This window comes from Sus scrofa, chromosome 1, assembly GCF_054392235.1.
Source record: "Sus scrofa isolate SSC_HxYL_T2T_F1_AM1 chromosome 1, Sscrofa_HxYL_maternal_Yorkshire_Landrace_v2.0, whole genome shotgun sequence".
Classification (NCBI taxonomy): Eukaryota; Metazoa; Chordata; class Mammalia; order Artiodactyla; family Suidae; genus Sus; species Sus scrofa.
In genome coordinates, this window is record NC_139383.1 from 19,905,199 (window position 1) to 19,923,525 (window position 18,327).

At 42.1% G+C, this 18,327-nt stretch overlaps 1 protein-coding gene across 1 annotated transcript in view; it reads left to right on the top strand.

Annotated features, from left to right (window-relative positions):
- Nucleotides 1–16,370, top strand: part of EPM2A (EPM2A glucan phosphatase, laforin) — an 86,362-nt gene extending 69,992 nt beyond the window's left edge. Inside the window, exons 3-4 of the mRNA XM_001927632.5 lie at nucleotides 5,439–5,680; nucleotides 13,584–16,370. Of these exons, the coding sequence (XP_001927667.1) occupies nucleotides 5,439–5,680; nucleotides 13,584–13,861 (520 nt within the window). The 3' untranslated portion in view covers nucleotides 13,862–16,370. The remainder of the gene's footprint in view (nucleotides 1–5,438; nucleotides 5,681–13,583) is intronic.
- Nucleotides 16,371–18,327: the final 1,957 nt, after the last annotated feature.

The window sequence follows — 18,327 nt, forward strand, 5'->3', positions numbered from 1 at the left end:
CATTCAATTAGAAATTGTATTGTCTCTTAGAGACAACAAGCTGAAATAGGATGCATATAAAGGGCACTTTAGCTGTCTGATTAAGCAGAATCTATTGATCTGTGTGTTTCCAACAAGCCTGGTATTTTGTCTTCGTATCCCATGTAATGGTTCAGCACAATTTACTTTACAACTCCAAATCTCTATCCTTCAATCCAGTGCTTGTTTTCAGGATTTATCTTGAGTTATCTACCTCCTAGGTTCAGAACATCTTGCTTAAAAAGTCAGGGATTATTTTTTATTGATTTATTATATATTGAATATGGACTCTGACTTCTAGTATTTTTAGAGAAAGAATTCATTATGTTATCAAAAATTTGAAAATATCTGATATAAAATATCTGGTGTTATTTGTATGTGAGTGAGTGCGTTTGTATTTCAAGGGCTTATTTTCATTAGAAACTTAACATGGGAAACATATATGTTAAGGTACCAACTTTGAGCCTGTTTACTTTTGATTTGTTTTGAGTTTCCTGAGAGTTCCTGGTTAGTTTAAACACATTTGAAGACCAAGGCTGAATGATATAATAACACCTTTTCTAGCAACACGATACGATCTACATATTGAGTCTGGTTTGGGATTCTCATTTCTTATTTTGTAGGCTCAAATGTCCTGATTTACCCTTTGTATATCTCTATGAGCTATTCTTTGGTGTTTATGCAAATCTTGCATGCTAGCCACTTTCCTTTGGCATTTATCTGCTAGATAACAACTGCGTGCTACCCACTCAAAAAGTACAATATTCAAGAGAACTCTGGGGGAACATTTGGAGTTTAGCTTGCTTGTCATGAATACTCATTTTAATATGTAACCAATCCAGTCAAGATTTTGCCAGTAAAAGTACAATGATGTTTAAAAAGTTATAGTTTGGAGTTCTCGTTGTGGCTCAGCGGTAATGAACCCAGCTAGTATCCATGAGGATGCCGGCTCAACCCCTGGCTTCACTCAGTGGGTTAAGGATCCAGCGTTGCTGTGAGCTGTGGTGTAGGGGCAGATGTGGCTCGGATCCCGAGTTGCTGTGGCTGTGGCTGTGGTGTAGGCCGGCTGCTGCAGCTCTGATTCAACTCCTAGCCTGGAAACTTCTATATGCCGTGGGTTAAGCCCTCTAAAGACAAAAAAAGGTTATATTTCTTGGTTATAGAACTGACATGTCCACTTCCTTCTTTTCCAGCTGAGTGTATATAAGCACGCTCAGTGAAACCCCAAAGTTTAAGTATGGCAGCCCAACAGTGCTACTTACTAGGCATCCCATAGGTGACAGCAGGAGCCTTTGAGGAATAATGGAAGGAGGGATGGAACATTTAGAGAGCGGAAGCTTCCTACTCTCACTAAACAGCCAGAGAGAAGGGCCAACGACCCAGGGGGTGTAAAGTTTCCATTCCTGCAAAGACTACCTACTCAGCTGACAGTGTCCTGGTCAAGCATAGCTCTGGCACTCTTGCCATGTCCCTGCTGGCATCTGGGCTCAGTCCACTGGGCCCGATAGGGTATCTGAGCATTCTTTGGGGCCAGAAATAAGGTTAAAAAGACCTTTGCATCCTGTGCCTCTTTCCTCGTTAAGTCTTTCCTGGGTTTCTGATTTTTTTATTTTAAATTTTATCCTTTTCTTTTTTCCATAATAATTATCAATAATCCACAAGGAAATTTCTAATAACCCATTATTCTTAGAACCTGAGCAGAAATAAAAAAATTAGTTTATTCTTTCCTGGAGGATTTAAGCTTTAGAAAGATGATGCGTGATCTTGTAAGATATTTTCATTGAGGATGGGTAATACCCACACTGGAGGATTAGTCAGTTGGCTTCTTATATTAACATCCACAATGATAAAAACAGCCCAAAGGGGGAAAAAAAAGCTGGATTTCATATTTAAAAAATAGGATAGCCTAGACTCTGCGGCATTCAAATAAAGAATATACAGAACAGTGAAAAATTATATGAACAGTCTTTTCAATACAAAATAAACTTCTAAAATAAGTAAATTATAATAACTAGAGATAAACTCCACTTGCATTTATTGTGTATCTGCTAGTGTCAATCCTATTCAAATACCCTACTTATTTGTATTTACTCCTTACAGAATTTCTGTGAACTAGTTTAGACCCATTTTAAGAATGTAAACACCAGAGATGATAAATAAATTGGTTTAAGATCAGACAATTATTACCAAGTGCTTTAAAAAATATTGTGTTAAAACTGTATTTGAACCCAGTTTTTCTAGCTTGTGTTTAGTGCCCTTTCCATTATACCACACTAAATATGTTATCCTGCTGTTCAGTGATCCAGTATCAGACCTTTGGTTCACTTCCTAGATCTCTTGTCTTATTTCTGTTCCACACTCCTTTTCTTCCTATAAAAATAAACAGTTCTATTCCACTTTTATTCTCCTAAATGAAGGCTTAACCTCCACTCTATGGACATTTTGGAGAAAACCATTCTTTGTTGTGGGGAGCTGTCCTGTGCATTGCAGGATGCTCAGCAACAACTCTAGTCTCAATTTACTAGATATCACTAGCATGACCCAGTCTGACAATCAAAAATGTTTCCATAATCACTATCAAATATCCTCTAAGAAATGAAATTGTTCCCAATTGCAAATGACTGGTGTAAACTCAGAATGAAAGTAGCTAGATAAAAATGTAGTCCCTTTGCTCTGTTTCTTTCCTGCATGTTGGAGACTGCAACGGACTTTGTATTGGTCAGAACAAGTCAAGTTATGCTGTGGTAACAAATAATGCCAAAATAGGCTTAACGCAATGAGCCTTTAGCTCTCTGAGCAGCTGTTCTCCCTCAGATGACTTGATAATCCACCTGAGGATAAGGGTTTCTTCAGTCAACACCCAAATGTGTCTTCATGATCTTTTCAGCAGAAAGAGTGAAGAACCATGCATACAGTTTTAAGTGTGTCTCTGGAAGTGACACGTGTCACTTGAGCTCACGAGTTATTGACAAAAGCAAGTCACATGGCCATGTCTATCTTTGAGGCAGAGAGGAGTTTTAGTCCTCCATGCTGAAAAAGGGATACCTGGGAGCACAGGTGAGCATCAGTGATGCCTGCCATGTCATCTAATAACTATTGTCTGAATGCTCCATTATGAGCCTGGAAGGTTCTAGGAAATGCGAATCAAGTGAAGTTTGAAATATTTACCCATTGGTTCTGGAAGGAAAGTACATGTGAAATAATCAGTGAACAAGATTATATGCACTATATGCAACACATTATAATATATGATTAAATTTATATGTTTATTTGGAAAATATTTACATTTTTAAGATATTTCCATTTTATGATTTTAAGTCTTCCAATTACTGAGCACAGTATGTCTTTTGGATTCTGGGTACCACTTCCAATTTGTAGGAGAGGAAATTTTCTCACACATCCAAGCAATTCTCCAGAGACCAGCTTGGTGTCCTGCCGTGCAACTCAGTTCTGACATTATCTACCCACAGATAGCATCAGATTCCACAGGTTAAGTATTCAGTCCCACAAGACCTACCACCCCAACCTGCCTTCAGAAGCCAGTTGCAAGCTCATGTTGTAACCTCTGTGTTTGACTGACCAGCTACAGATTAGAGATTTCCCAGACTCACTCCTTGGACCTGAGTTTGATTAATTTGCTAAAGCAGCTCACAGAACTCAGAGAAACATTTGACTTACTAGATCACCAGTTCACTATAAAAGGACATAACTCAGGAGCAGATGTAAGAGATGCCTAGGGGAAGGCATGGGGAAAAGGGCAGAGGTCCCATGCTCCCTCCCACCCCTCTGATCCTGCTTTCTCAGAACCTCCACATGTTCCCCAATATGGAGGCTCCTCAATCCCTGTTCTTTGGGGTTTTATGGAGACTTCATTTCATAGGCATGGTTAATTAAATCATTGGCCAAAGGTGACTTATTCAACCTCCAGCTCTTCTCCCCTCCCAGGAGGTCAGCAGGTGGGATGAAAGTTCCAACCCTCTAATCACAAGGTTGGTACCCCTAGCAACCAGCCCTCATCCTCAGGTGCATCCAAAAGTTACCTCATTAACAAAAGACACCTTTTTGTCTCTCATCACTTAGGAAATTTCAGTGGTTTTAGGAGTTCTGTACCAGAAATGGGGATGAAGAACAAATGTATATATTTTTATTACAGGCTACAACATCACAGTATTTATTTGTTGCTATTGTTTTCTTAATGCCCTCCAGTAAAATTTTATATTTCTTTCTGGTTAAAGGTATTCCTGTATGTTTTATAAGTTTGTTATTATTTTTGAATGACCTCCCCCCACCCCATACACTACCTGGCTATTAGTGGTACAGAGAAAAGCTGTTTGATTTTTGTGTATTTTCCTTCATCCAGGTATCTTAATATTTTAATACTTTTCTTAGCTTTTATAGTTGAATATATTTTTACACATGGTTATATTTCTCCCTCTCACTTATAACATTAGACGAAACATATAATGTTAAGTACCAATGGAAGTAGTCTTTACTTTGATTTTATTTCAAAGAAAATTGCTGTTTGCTAGTTTCTGTTAGTCTTGTACGATTTGAAATTTTTATAGAGAGTTTTAAACAGGAATAATTGCTAAATTGTAGCATGTTTCCCAAAGTTTATTATATAATTATAGGTTTTGCCTTTAATTTGTTAGTATTTGATATATGTTGATGGGGAGTTCCCATTGTGGCTCAGCAGGTTAAGAACCGGACATAGCGTCTGTGAGGATGAGGATATCTGATTCCTGGCCTCACTTAGTGGGTTAAGGATCCGGCATTGCAACAAGCTGCAGCACAGGGTGCAGATATGGCTTGGATCCTATGTTGCTATAGCTGTGGCATAGTCCTGCAGCTGCAGCTCTGATTCGACCCTTGAACTAGGAACTTCCACATGCTGCAGGGATGGCTGTAAAAGAAAATGAAAAAAAAAAAAAAAAAGAAATAAGTAGATGGCTTTCCTAATATTGAACATATACATTCACGGAATAAATATGACTGAGTGGACTTACCTTAATATATTGCTACTTTGATTTTTTAATGCCTATTTCTTGGTGTTCCAGTTAATTGAATTATTTGTTTCCCCCAAAATACCACCACTGGTATTTTCATCTTTCAATAATAATAATATAGATTCTCATATTCCTCTTATAAATTTTTTTGCCTCATCCATGGCATGCAAAGGTTCCTGGGCCAGGGCTGAAACCCACACCACAGTGGCAACCTGAGCCACAGCAGTGACAACACTGGATCCTTAATCTGCTGAGCCACCAGGGAACTCCAGGGTTCTCGTATTCTCAGTACAGCTCTTCCTGTGCCAGATTCAAAGGTTAATTGCATTTTAATTCTGCATGTTTTATGCATCTCCTCAGGTCTCAAATCCTAACATCGCAATAGTAACAGTTAACTCCATGTCTTCTTATTAGAATTCTACCCAATATCTGGCTGGGCAGCTGCCCTCGCCAAGTGGAACACGTAACCATCAAACTGAAGCATGAACTGGGGATTACAGCTGTAATGAATTTCCAGACGGAATGGGATATTGTACAGAATTCCTCAGGCTGTAACCGCTACCCAGAACCCATGACTCCAGACACTATGATTAGGCTTTATAAGGAAGAAGGCTTGGTCTACATCTGGATGCCAACGCCAGATATGAGCACTGAAGGTGAGCATCCAAGGGAGCTTTCCGGCTCCTTGTTGAATGTGTTTCAGACAAGCCCTTGCTATTTTTTTGTCTGTCCGTTTATCTGCCTACCTACCTACCTTTCTATCTATAATTGAATGACCTACATGTGAATGATAGATATGGAATAAATATATAAATAAATAAATAAATATATATATTTCTTTTGACCCCTTGGCTAGGATTCCGAATCCTTCAATTTATTTATTTATTAAACATATATTTATTGTGTATCTCTAGGCTAGCGTGTGGGAATACAGCAGTGATGAGCAGGCACACTCCTGACTTCATGGAGCTTATAGTCCTGTAGGGAAGACACGCATTGACCAAATGACTACAAAAGAAATTCAAAACTGTGATGAGTATTTTGGTTAGAAAGCTACATAGACATTGCTCTGAGAGCATGCACAAGCAAACCAGACTTAGGAAGAAGGGCTAGGGAAGGTTTGCTTATGTACATTTGAGCTGAGATCTCAAAGGTGGGTTGGGCCACGGTGAGGAGAGAAAGAAGCTCCCAGGCAGAGGGAGCAACTTGGGAAGAATCCCCATTGCAGGAGAGCACAGAATGTTATAGAAATTGCAAGAAACCTGACATGGCTGCAGGTCTGGGGATGAGGGAGCAGAGTCCTGCATGACTTAGGACACGATAAAAACTTTGGACTCTATCCTAAAGCAGTGAGAAGCAGTTGAAAGGGTGCAAGGCTCAGAGATGCCAAGATAACCATTTTTTTTTCCTTCCAAAATTGCCCTTTAATCTCAGTGTAGGGAATGTGGGGGTGAGCCTGAAGTAGATCTGGGGACCACAGTCAGGTTACTGAGGTAGTTAAGGTGAGAGATCAGGAGAAATAACACAGCTCGGGGTAGGATGGCGACAGTGATGCTTCACTTATTGCACAAATACTAAGTGTGTCTTCGTGTGCAGGGAATTAGGGTGTGACATGGGTGCTGCTGGGAAAACAGACAAATAAGGCACAATTTTGATCTAATGGTAAGAGGCAGTAAGACATGTTCAAAACTAATTATAGTACAAAGAATAATGTGAGGAGAAGAATGAGTCATGTGTGCTAAGAGGGAGGGTTATGGTGTGGGCAGAGCACTTTCTATAGAGGAGCGAGCCCAGGAAGGCTATGTGAGCGGTCTGGTATTTGAAGTGGACATGGCAGGTCACAGTAGAGGGAGGAAGGACATGCCAGGTGGGAGAAACAACATAGGCCAAGGCATGGAAGCATGATGTTTGAGAGGAATGATCTGTATTTCAGCCTAGTTGTAGAATAGGGTCCCTGTAGAAAGGAATGGAACCTGAAGCCGAGAGGACAAGTTACGCTAATAATATCAAACAGAAGTCAGCAGGGGGCAGCAGAGAGCTATGGTATGGCGCAGGCTGAGGGAGCCCGGGGAACTGCTATTCTGGGGGAAAGAAGGAAGACAGTGATGTCAGGCGAGGAAATGTGTCTATCATTAGCCCTCTTCCCCCCAAAGTACATTAGGTATCAAATACTCTTTTCAGAAGTTTCATGCATTAACTCATTTAATTCTTTTAACAAGCATCCATGCAGATGTTGTAGTTATCTCCATTTTGCCGAAGAACGAGGTACAAAAAGGTAAGCTGGCTGAGGTCCTATAGCAGAGACACAGCCTGGTTTCAACACAGGCGGTCAGGCTCAGAATGTTGCTCTCGACACTATATGATGAAGCTCCTCTACTTGCTCACGCAGACTCTTCCCTCACTCTCTGCAGGCCACTACCCACACTTTCAATCTGTCCTGTTCATCTTCAGCTGGAATTTGACAAAGCCATGAGTGTCCAGGGGGCCACCTTATCTCCCCAGAGTCAACAGTCCAAGACGTGGTTGGTGGCAGGAGACTCAGAGAATCACAGGTTGCCTGAGTCACAGGACCGTGGCTGCCTGGGCTCTTTAAGAATCTCAGGTGGTCTTCCTGGCTGGGCTGGGCCCTTCTTTGTGTCTGTCTGAACTGAGGTGTCACTGGGAATGAAGTATCATTTTTCTTCTTAAAGGAGGAGATAGTTTGGTTACTCGTCTTGGTAATTAATGCTCATCCAGAGGAACTTGATTTAGTTGCAAGATCTCTGTCTTTTTTCAAGGAAGGAAAAAAAACAAAACAAAAAAACCCTTTTATTTGCATAGAAGAGCGCTGGTGGAATCTAGGTCATATTTGCCCTGTCCAGTTTGTTTCTCTGGTTTCAAAAGAGAAGATTGTTAGGGTAGTGTGCCAGCAGCTTCCAGAGAATGTTTTGATTTTTACTTCTTTGATCCTGATCTTATAGCATTGTTATCCCCTTGGAGTATGATATGAGAGGAGGCTCAGAGAAGTTACTTATGGCCTGATCCACCCCCTGCACTGATCACCCCCCAAAACCCTGCTGAAAAATAGGCAGTTTACTTGATAGTTTGGGAAGATGAAGAAATCTGAGGGAAAATTCTATCGCCAAAGACCCACTGTAATTGTAGTCAGACCTTTTTTTGAGGGGTGGGGGTGGCTCATAGAGTCACCAGTCACCAGAACCCAGTCCTACAATGAAGTATCTTCTACACTGAGGCAGTCTGGGAATATGAAGTGGCAGCAAAATGAAAGCTCCCACTTGAAAAAGGCCCAACTCCAAGACCAAGGAAAGGGTTTCTTTGGTTCAGCATAGCCTGGGGGAGCAGTCAAAGGGCTAACAACTGCCTCCTAGTCACAGAGGCATTTTTGACCAATAAATCAATCTGTGTGGCCCACAGTATTAGCACAATGAACATAGAGATTAATTCAGCTGAATATTTTTAATACTCTAGGGGAAAATCCATCTGGAAGTGTTTTGAGCCACAGCATACTGCTGTCAGATAAAGTCTGAGGAAAGAAGACAGTTTGTTAGGCCTGACTGTCACCATTGGTTGTCACAGACCTGTTACAACCAATCGTGCCATCGATCCTTCCTCTTGTTCTTTTTGTCATATGCAGAGGGGTTGGGGTTTTTTGAGACTTTTTTCTTTTTTTAAAAAAAATCGTGGTTTGTATCTTTCACCTGAGAAACAAAAAGCTCCCCAATATAGCCCTCACCTGAAAACATTAAATCTGTTCATTGAAAGTCAGTTTTGGTCCAGGTAGGAAGTTCTCAGATTAGGTTTTGGCTTCCATTATTTCAGTGCTATTGATAACAAATGGTCCATCCTTGCCTCCCAAAAAGGCTAATATGCTGTCCTGAGTCCGCGGCCACCCCTTTGTTGTCACAGCCTGCCTTCTTTCTCTGACTCAACACACTAAATTCAGTGTTGCCATGAAGCAAAGACATTGGCCTTGGAGCCTTATCACTGTCTGAGCTGCTGTGTGATATGGGCAGGCTCGTTCCTGCATCTAGAAAAAGGAGAGTAATAATTTCTGCCTTATAGGATTATAACAAGAGAATAAGATAATTGATAGGAAGGTGCCTTGCAAATCCCAAGGTCAGGACTATATTATTAGTCCAAGTCCTTCAGTTTCTGCCAAAGGGTGTTATAATGTGGACCTTATCTATAATAAGGAAAAGAAGATATGCTCAAATAAAATAGTAATACATTCAGCTATGAATCTGCCTCTGGATTAAGAAAGGTGTGTGTGTGTGTGTGAGAGAGAGAGAGAGAGAGAGAAAGAAAGAGAGAGGGAGAGAGAGGGAGGCTGAACATTATGCTGGGAATGATTTCTCTCAGGGAGAGCTTAGCTCAATCGCAGATATCTTTAGGATCCCCTTATTCCCATTTATTCAGGTCCTAAAGCCTTGGGCTGCCCACCATACCCCTGTCCCCACCTCTCACAACCTCTGCTTGCTGGCTCATTGCATCTTTTCATGTAGTTTTTATCATTCCAAGTTGCATTAGCCTGGAGGAGATGTGGACCAGAAGTTAAGATTAGAGGGAACTCAGAGTATCTCAGATCAAATCGGTATTCATGGTTTTGTTTTACTTTGTTTTAATTCATGTACTTAACGAATATTTACTGAGCCTCTATGGAGCGTCAGGCCTGTTTTAAATTTCAAAGTAAGAATCACAGATGGTGCAGTGTTCTGTTGGACCTGCACTTTCAAATTTTAAATTTTTGAAATTTTCAACTTAGTTGCCAACATTTAAAATTTGGAATATTTTACATTAAAAAAGAATCAGTGGTTCTCTCTTGCCTTGAGGTATTATTGTTTTTGGAAAATGGAAACTTTTATTGAATTCAATTCTATCTGGAGCTTAAATATATGAAGCATAGAAATTTAGAGGATCTGGCTGACCCTGACTTTGTTGTGTGAGCTCTGATATGGGGACCCTCTTGTGATTTCTTGGTGGGTTATGTATTAGCTCAGGCTCCTTAGAATGGGTTTTCAAGCAGAAGAACATGTGGCTATAGGACAGAGGTGGCCACTCTAGGGTGAGGGCTGAGCCCCGGGATTCTCACACTGGAGTGAGAGCCAGGGCATGAGCAGACAAGGTGGCTGCAAGGACTGGCTGAGAATTCAGACTGACTGCAGGGGAACCAACAAGTGCCACTGACTGGGTAGATTAGGGAAGGACCATGGTACAGAAGTTAAGACCAGTCTTTAGAATCTGGATGGCCGGGTTTGAGTTGCCATTAGGAAATAACCATGGGCAGATTTCAGATATAACTAAGGATAATTATAGTACCAACCTCATAGTTGTTGAGAGGTGGCAGTCATGGAGCTATTGCACGCACAGTTACTTACAACAGTGCTTGGCAGATAGAAAGGGCTCAGTATAGTTAGCTGTCATCAATCAATGTGGGGCCAAAAGAAAACCGTCCAGCCGAGGCCAGGACCAGAGATAGACAGACGTCCTAGATCATCTGCTTCTCTGGTGCTCCTTTTTTGTACTTTCTTCATTCTTTATGCTCTTTAAATAATTGTTTGACAGGTCTTAAGTGGGATGGCTGAGGGCTTCTAGGAGAAGACTCCTGGCGGGTGAAGCCTGTGTTTAAACTGAGAGCCTTCTGGAGTTTCCACGTGACATTTACCTTCCAGGATTATGCATCTGAGCTCACTGAACCTTAAGCACCTATTCCTTTTCAACTTCTAAACTGTATACATACCTGTTAAGGAGTCTTTTACGGATAAAAAGGGAAGGGGGAGATACTAGGTCATTTGGCCATTTGGTGCAGACCCTTCCTTGGGTAACCTCTGGCCAGAGAGAAGGTCAGAGGAAGGGATCTTGATGGGCCCATAGAGCCGCCCTGGCTGCAGTGGGCTGTGTCCGCCGATACTGCAAAAGCTGAGTATTGACTCTGGGACTCTGACTCTGGCAGCTCCCCCTGCAAATGGCCACTGTGGTCTCCTTGTCTATTGGGCATTTGAAAACCCACATTAAAAAATGTTTATCTCCTGGCAATGCACATGGTAACTGGAGAGGCAGCTTTTACAGGGAACTTGAAAAGCAATACCAGCTGTGGCAGGGGCAAGAAGAACCCAAGCTTCCCAGATCCATCACTGGGAGTTTCCTTCTCTGCCAATATTATGGAAAGTAAACCTCTAAAACCCTCCCAGGGAACAGAAGCTCTGCCCTTGAACGGGCTTAACCCTATCAGCAGGGTCACTCAAACCGACCTTGGAGGTTTTGCCTCCTCTGATGCCCCAATTCAAAGAGTGGATCAAATACACAGTACTCTCTCTGAGACACACAGCGAGATATCTCTCCAGTAGATATGCTCTCTTACACCTTGTTACGTCTCCGGTAATGTTTTACTGCCTCTAGAGCAACGGACTGTATGGCAGGCCCACCTAGCTATAACCTCAGAGCACCCTGCAACCAAACACAATTAAAGTTTAACTTAAAGTTCATTTTGGACTCAGAAACCCAGCAAGGCTGGGGAGCTGGTATGTCTCCACTTCAGATGCCCTTGGGGACCAGGAAGGGAACTTGAAAGTGTAGCAACAGGCACTGGGAAGAGATGGGGCTTCAGGAAATGCAAAGTGTGCTCTGCCTAAAGCATTCCTGTTAAAAACGTCTCTGAAATGCTGTGTGAGGCCTTTAGATCCCTTGTCAGAGGGATTAACAGCCCCAGCAGCAACATTAGAATATTATCTGGCTTCTGTTTGATTTCCTGCTGATCTCACAGTGTGGTGTGCCTGAAGCCAAGACACCCCACCCCTCCCCTGCTTCCATGGGAGGCCTTCAGGCCACTGTGGGGCTTCCATAAAGTCTCTCCTAAGGGGCTGATGCCTGATTGCAAGGTGTTGTGCTGGCCCCTTCAGGGCACTTGCATTTTAAAAGAGGACATCTAAGGAGGAAAGTCTAAACTTACTTGAGTGGCTCTTATGGGAGAATTCCAGGTCTCAGTAAAAATCTGCCATGAACTTTGAGAGAGGGCCTTTCCCCTCCTCTGCTAGGAGGCAATGTGAAGGCTGGACAGGTAGCTTCTCTGTGGCCCCTGAGGATCCCCCAGGACTGTGGTGTCCCTAGTGGTTGAGGACAGAGAGCAGCTGAAGAATGTCACAGCACAGTTTTCATCCAGGATTCTGTATAGCTTTCCTCTTTCATTCCTTCTTGAAGTAATATATGCTGACCCGGGAGTTCCTGTTGTGGCTCAGCAGAAAGGAACCTGACTAGTATCCGTAAGGATGCAGGTTTGATTCCTGGCCTTGGCTAGTGGGTTAAGGATCTGGTGTTGCTGTGCGCTGTGGTGTAGTTTGCAGACATGGCTTGGATCCCCCATTGCTGTGGCTGCGATATAGGCTTACAGCTGTAACTTTCACTGGTTCCATATGTCGCAGGTGCAGCCCTAAAAAATATATATATTTTAATAAAAATTTTTAATATATATATTTTAATAAATATATATTTTAAAATATGTATTTAAAAATTTTTTTTCCTCCACCCTCCAAAAAAATTCACCAAGCTAATTTTGCTCGGAAAATCTGTGTGCAGCAGAAACTAGGTATCCAGGGATGTGCTGATTTTAGGCAGCCCTCTCTCCCCAGGATGATGGAGAAGGTCTGCATCCAATGGGCCTCAGCGGAGTATTGCGTATCCTGTCTCAGTGTGAAAACGGGAAGACATCTGAGTCATCTACTCATCAAAATAGCAGTCATAGAGCAGCAATACCTATAATCATAACTACCCAATAAAGATGAAATTAAATCAGTTTTCATACACATTCTATAAGGAGGCAACAAGTGAATGATTGGCTGTCCCATGCGTTTCAACTAATAAGTTAGCCATTCCATTGGGCACATGAAAATTAGCGGTGTATTGAATAAGTCATATTCACTCCTTTAACCAATATGTATTAATTGTTTGTTTTGCATTTACCTGGAAGATCCTTTTTTTCTTTAAAAATTTTTTTTAATTAAAGTACAGTAGATTTACAATGTTCTATCAATTGCTGCTGTACAGCACAGTGACCCAGTGATTGATATATATATATATATATATATATACACACACACACACACACACACATTCTTTTTCTTATCGGAAGATCCATTTGGGTGAAAGGAAATTCAGGTGACAGGACCTGTGAGCTTCTCTTTGAAATCCTTTAAAGTGCTGCCCTATCCGTACAGACCATTTTGATGTAAAATTCCATTCTTCTGACGATGGTTAGGCGATAATGAGCTTACCTTTGAAGGGAAATTTGCACGGATGCAGAGGTGAAAGAACAGCAATATCAAGTGAAGATTCAGAGCTGACCTATTGCTCCGGCGGCTCTTTCCACCTTATTATGAGCAGGTTTTGATACTGTCTCACCGTTTTCTTCAAAACTACAGAGCGAAGCAAGCTCTCACATCCCTGCCTCTCCTCCATCCCACTGTGATTGTGCGGCGACCCCCCCCACCCCCACCCCCCCCCCCCGCCCCGAGGCGCGGGGGTGGTTGTCACTTCTCACTTGTGTGTGCTGTGCTTTCTCAATCCCAGGCCGCGTTCAGATGCTGCCCCAGGCTGTGTGCCTCCTGCACGCGCTGCTGGAGAACGGACACACGGTGTACGTGCACTGCAACGCCGGCGTGGGCCGCTCCACCGCCGCCGTGTGCGGCTGGCTCCAGTACGTGCGCGGCTGGAATCGCAGGAAGGTGCAGTACTTCCTTCTGGCCAAGAGGCCGGCTGTGTACATCGATGAAGACGCCTTGGCCCGGGCAGAGGAAGACTTTTATCAGAAATTTGGGAAGCTTCGTCCTTCCATATGCAGCGTGTAGGTGATGGAACTGGCGCTCCCCCCACCCTACCTCCGGCCTGGGGTGGTGTTAGCAAATGGCCTAGAAACCAAGATTCTTCCTCCACTGGAAAGACTGATCTGCTTCTCCCCTGACCCGCCTTCTTTAGTCGGGAGCTAGCTTTCTGATGTACTTTGGTTGAGCTGTATCTTCTCTGAAATATATTACAAAGGAAGCTGTGACTGACACACGAGAAAAATCCACACGCGGCTGGGCTGTGTAGTGTGGTTCCAGCATCTGACATAACATCCACATGCAGTTCTTTGTTGCACGGTCGCTGCTTTCTTGTGCTGTGAAGTCACGATTGCCCTTGCTTGTTGCATTGTGACCGCGTGGGGAAGAAAAGAGCGCGAGCCACACTGTTGATGCCATCACTGCGTGTGTGCATGTACACACACACGCACATACACATACACGCGCAGCTTTTCTGCTGTACTGAAATGGAATTATAAAATGAGGAGCCTGAACTAAGACAAAATAAGAGCCCCATATGACCAAAAGCAATGACTTTCTAGACTTTTTTTTTTTTTTGGATCCTGCTTCCTAGTTGTTATAGTGTGTTCCAAGGCCTTAACTTCCTTCTCTACCCACAACCTCAGTAGAATTTTTGTCTCTATTTGTTTTAACTGAGGCTCTGTGAGCAAAGAGCTTGCCCAAGGTCTCAGAGGTGTTCAGGGAGGAGCTGGAGTTTATAACTAGGATTCAGTGCTTTTTCCACACAACTTATGATTGGCCAGCATACTGTGATGAGTTCAGCATTTCTCAGAGTAAGGTGAATTTTTCTGCAGCAGTTCCTATAGTGAGAAATAAAACAGTGTTCTGATCAGTTGCCATAGAATTCAGGGAGGTATTTATCTGAATTTAAATCATGGAGAGCTGTTCAAGGCCGGAGTGGCCTTGCAGAGTTCACAAGGGGAGCTGTTTTCCCAAAAGATCTCAAAGTGCCAAAGTCTGCAGAAAATGGTCCCACAGTTTAGGAGTGATCCTGATTTAGCTCTCAGTTTAATACAATACACAGTTACTGTGCCTCCAGACTATGCATTTGCTATCCTGGGTTCTATAGATAATGCAAAGATTAATAAGATCTTGCATTTGGGAGTTCCCGTCGTGGCGCAGTGGTTAATGAATCCAGCTGGGAACCATGAGGTTACGGGTTCGATCCCTGGCCTTGCTCAGTGGGTTAAGGATCCGGCGTTGCCGTGAGCTGTAGTGTAGGTTGCAGACGCGGCTCGGATCCCGAGTTGCTGTGGCTCTGGCGTAGGCCGGTGGCTACGGCTCCAATTAGACCCCTAGCCTGGCAATCTCCATATGCCATGGGAGCGGCCTAAGAAATAACAAAAAGACAAAAAAAAAAAAAAAAAAATAAAGATCTTGCATTCAAAAAGGCTCATAGCCTAGAAACAGCCCTGTGTTCGAGTAGACTGCAGAGTTGAACTAGTAATGATATGCCAGTGTGAGGAAGGGGAGGTAACTTATTGGGTGCATTTTATGTGCTAGGTGCTTTACCATCTGATTCATTCAGTCTTCATGGTACCCTCTGAGGGAGTTTTTATCATCTCCATTATATAAATGGGGAAACTCATTTATAAGGCTCGGAGAGATTAAATCAATTGTTCTCTATCACACGGCGAATAAATAGATGAAATAAGATACAAAGCTTGTTTTGTCTGATTCAAAACCCTTACTTTTTCTATTAAACTACAATGCTTATTTATTTTTCTGTTCCTTTTCTTCCATAAATATTTATTGATAGATATGAGAGACTCCGATTTAGGAAGTATGGGGATCAGGATGAAAGGCAAGTTCCAGTGGAGTTCAGAGGAGGAAGAGGCATCTTATAACTGTGGAACTCAGGGGAGATGGCATTTAATTGGGGCAAAGAAGGCTAGAGAGGACACATGTATTCTAGAATTTTACAAAGTTAAATGTATAAGCCAGGATTAAATATTGTTAAGTACAGCTCTCTTGCTAAAAAAAGTAGCCATATTCTGCTGTACGGCATGGTGACCCAGTTGCACATACACGTATACATTCTTTTTTCTCAAATTATCATGCTTCATCATAAGTGACCAGACATAGTTCCCAGTGCTACACAGCAGGATCTCATTGCTAATCCATGTAAATGAGCTATAATAGAAAAAAATAAAAATCATTATGTCAAAAAAAAGTAGCAATAATGACTGTATTCAAGTAACCCATTTATGGTCATAATGTGTTGTGTAAAATTTAATCTTAAAAATGGGATATGTCTAGCTAATTATATAAATGGGTCTGTGTGAATTTCTTTAATGTCTAAGAAATCCAGCTTTGCAATTTCCATTACAGAAAGACTTTTTAGGGTGGATTTTTTTTCTCTTTTTTGCTTTGATGGACAAAATCAGCTGGGGGCTATTACAAGTGTTTTGGAAGAACCTCTTGTCCTCAATGAATGGGATGGCCACTATATTTCAAAATCCCGTGGAATATTGCTAAATAAAAGCACTAAAAATGACCTCTGTGTACAGGATTTTTAAAAATGTTATTAATTTATCTGGAAATCCAGAAGAACAAACTGTTTCCTTATTTGTAAAAGAGGCAGTCAGCTGAGCTAAGTTGTTATTTCCTTATCATTCTCACTTTCTCATTAGCCAATCAAAATTGGCATTTACAGGACAAGAGAAAGTCAGAGGTGAAGGCACCACAAAAAAGTGAGAATGAAAAGCTCAAGGCAGATATGGTGTTAGCTGCTTGTCATTGGCGTTAACAAAACTTTTCCAGTCACAGATTTTTCAAAGAAAATCGTAAGATCTTACTCAGGATAAAGAAATAAAGATAAAGAAAGCTTGCTTTCTTTTAGACTTGAAACATTGTCATTCAATTATTTTGTATGCTAATGTTAGGGAAGTTTTTGAAAAAGGAACCCATTCTTTTGATGAACATTAAGGTGTAGGTGATAACCACCTGGCCTGGCCTGAGAAGTAACAGTGTAAAAAAATGTGGTTAGGACTTTGAAAACTATAAGGAAGTGATGAAAGGAAAATTTTGAGAATGAACTAACTAGGATATGAGAACTTGCCATGCCTGAAAAACTACTGAAGAGCTAAACAGAGAGTCGGTTTGATCAAAAGTTAAAACCGAAAGTATCTTTGGAGATAACCTAGTAATTCCTTTATTTTACAGAGAAGAAAACTAAGACTTGGAGGCCTCAAATGGCTTTCCTGTGGCAGAAAAGCTTTGATTGAGGGGAAGGGGATAAGCTAGGGAGATAGGTCATGAGATAAGGGGCTGTAGGATAGTTCATGGGAGTGAGAGCAGGTAGGATTGCTAGTGGGGAAGAATCAGTGAGGAGATTAATGGAAACTGAAGTAAGTGGAAGAAAAATGGCTAAAATAAAAAAAAGTAAAGAGCAGTGAAATTTCTAAAAGAAGAGCAAGTAGGTGTTTCCTTTTATAGCAATACTATGGGGGAGGGTGAGAAAGAAGGTGTGAATATAGAAACGGGGTAGAATTAAGGGTATGTTCCCAGGACAGAGGGTCATGCTGAGTATCCATCTATTTTTGGGATAAATCACAGTAGGAAAAAGGACCAGATCCATGCAATTTGCTGGCCAAATAGAGGGGTGGGATTTGCAGTGGCTTATCACCTGCTGGGAAAAAGAGAAAGTCTGGTAGGAGATGGGACTGAGATAAAGAGGGAAGGACTGATGAAGCTCCCTTTCATTGCAACAACAGTGGTACTAATACTAAAGAGAAGAGGAAGAACAACACTAACAAAGTTGTTCTTTCCTTCCCAAAACCATTACTCCAAAGTCTTTCCAATTTGGTTAAGGGAGATATGCTTCCAGAGTCTCAGGTTCAAACCTCACCTCAGAGTCATCCTTTGTCCATTCTTTCTTTCAAACATCACACTTAATCCATCAGGAAAACCTGTCACCTCTCCTGTCAAAATATCTATCGCCTGACTCTGTTTTACCTCCTGCCCCAAACAATCCTAGGTACAGCCACCATGACCTCTAGACGGGACTTCCAAAATATCCTCCTGGTCTCCCTATATCTCACCTTCCCTTTCCCCCTGCCCCTACCTCTATTAAATCCATTCCCCATACAGTGGCTTAGGTGACTCTCGCCAGATCACATCATTCCCATGTGTACAAACTCCAGTGTCTTGCCATGTCACTCAGAATAGAAGCCAAAGCCCTGTAAGGACCACACAGCCTGGTCCTCTGTTAGGTCTCTGACGTTTCTTTCTACTGCTTTCTGCCTCATTCTGCTCTTTCTTGCTCTTCGTTTACCCCACGAGGGCCCCTACTTCAGGGCACTTGCGCTTTCTCCTCTCTTGGCTTGGAATTGCCTTTTCCAGGAATGCCCAGGGCTCACTCCCAGCCTCCTCCAGGGAAGCCTATCTAGACCACCTTACTAAAAATTGCCATCCTGAATCCCAGCCCTCCCTCCCCTCATTCTCTGCTTCAT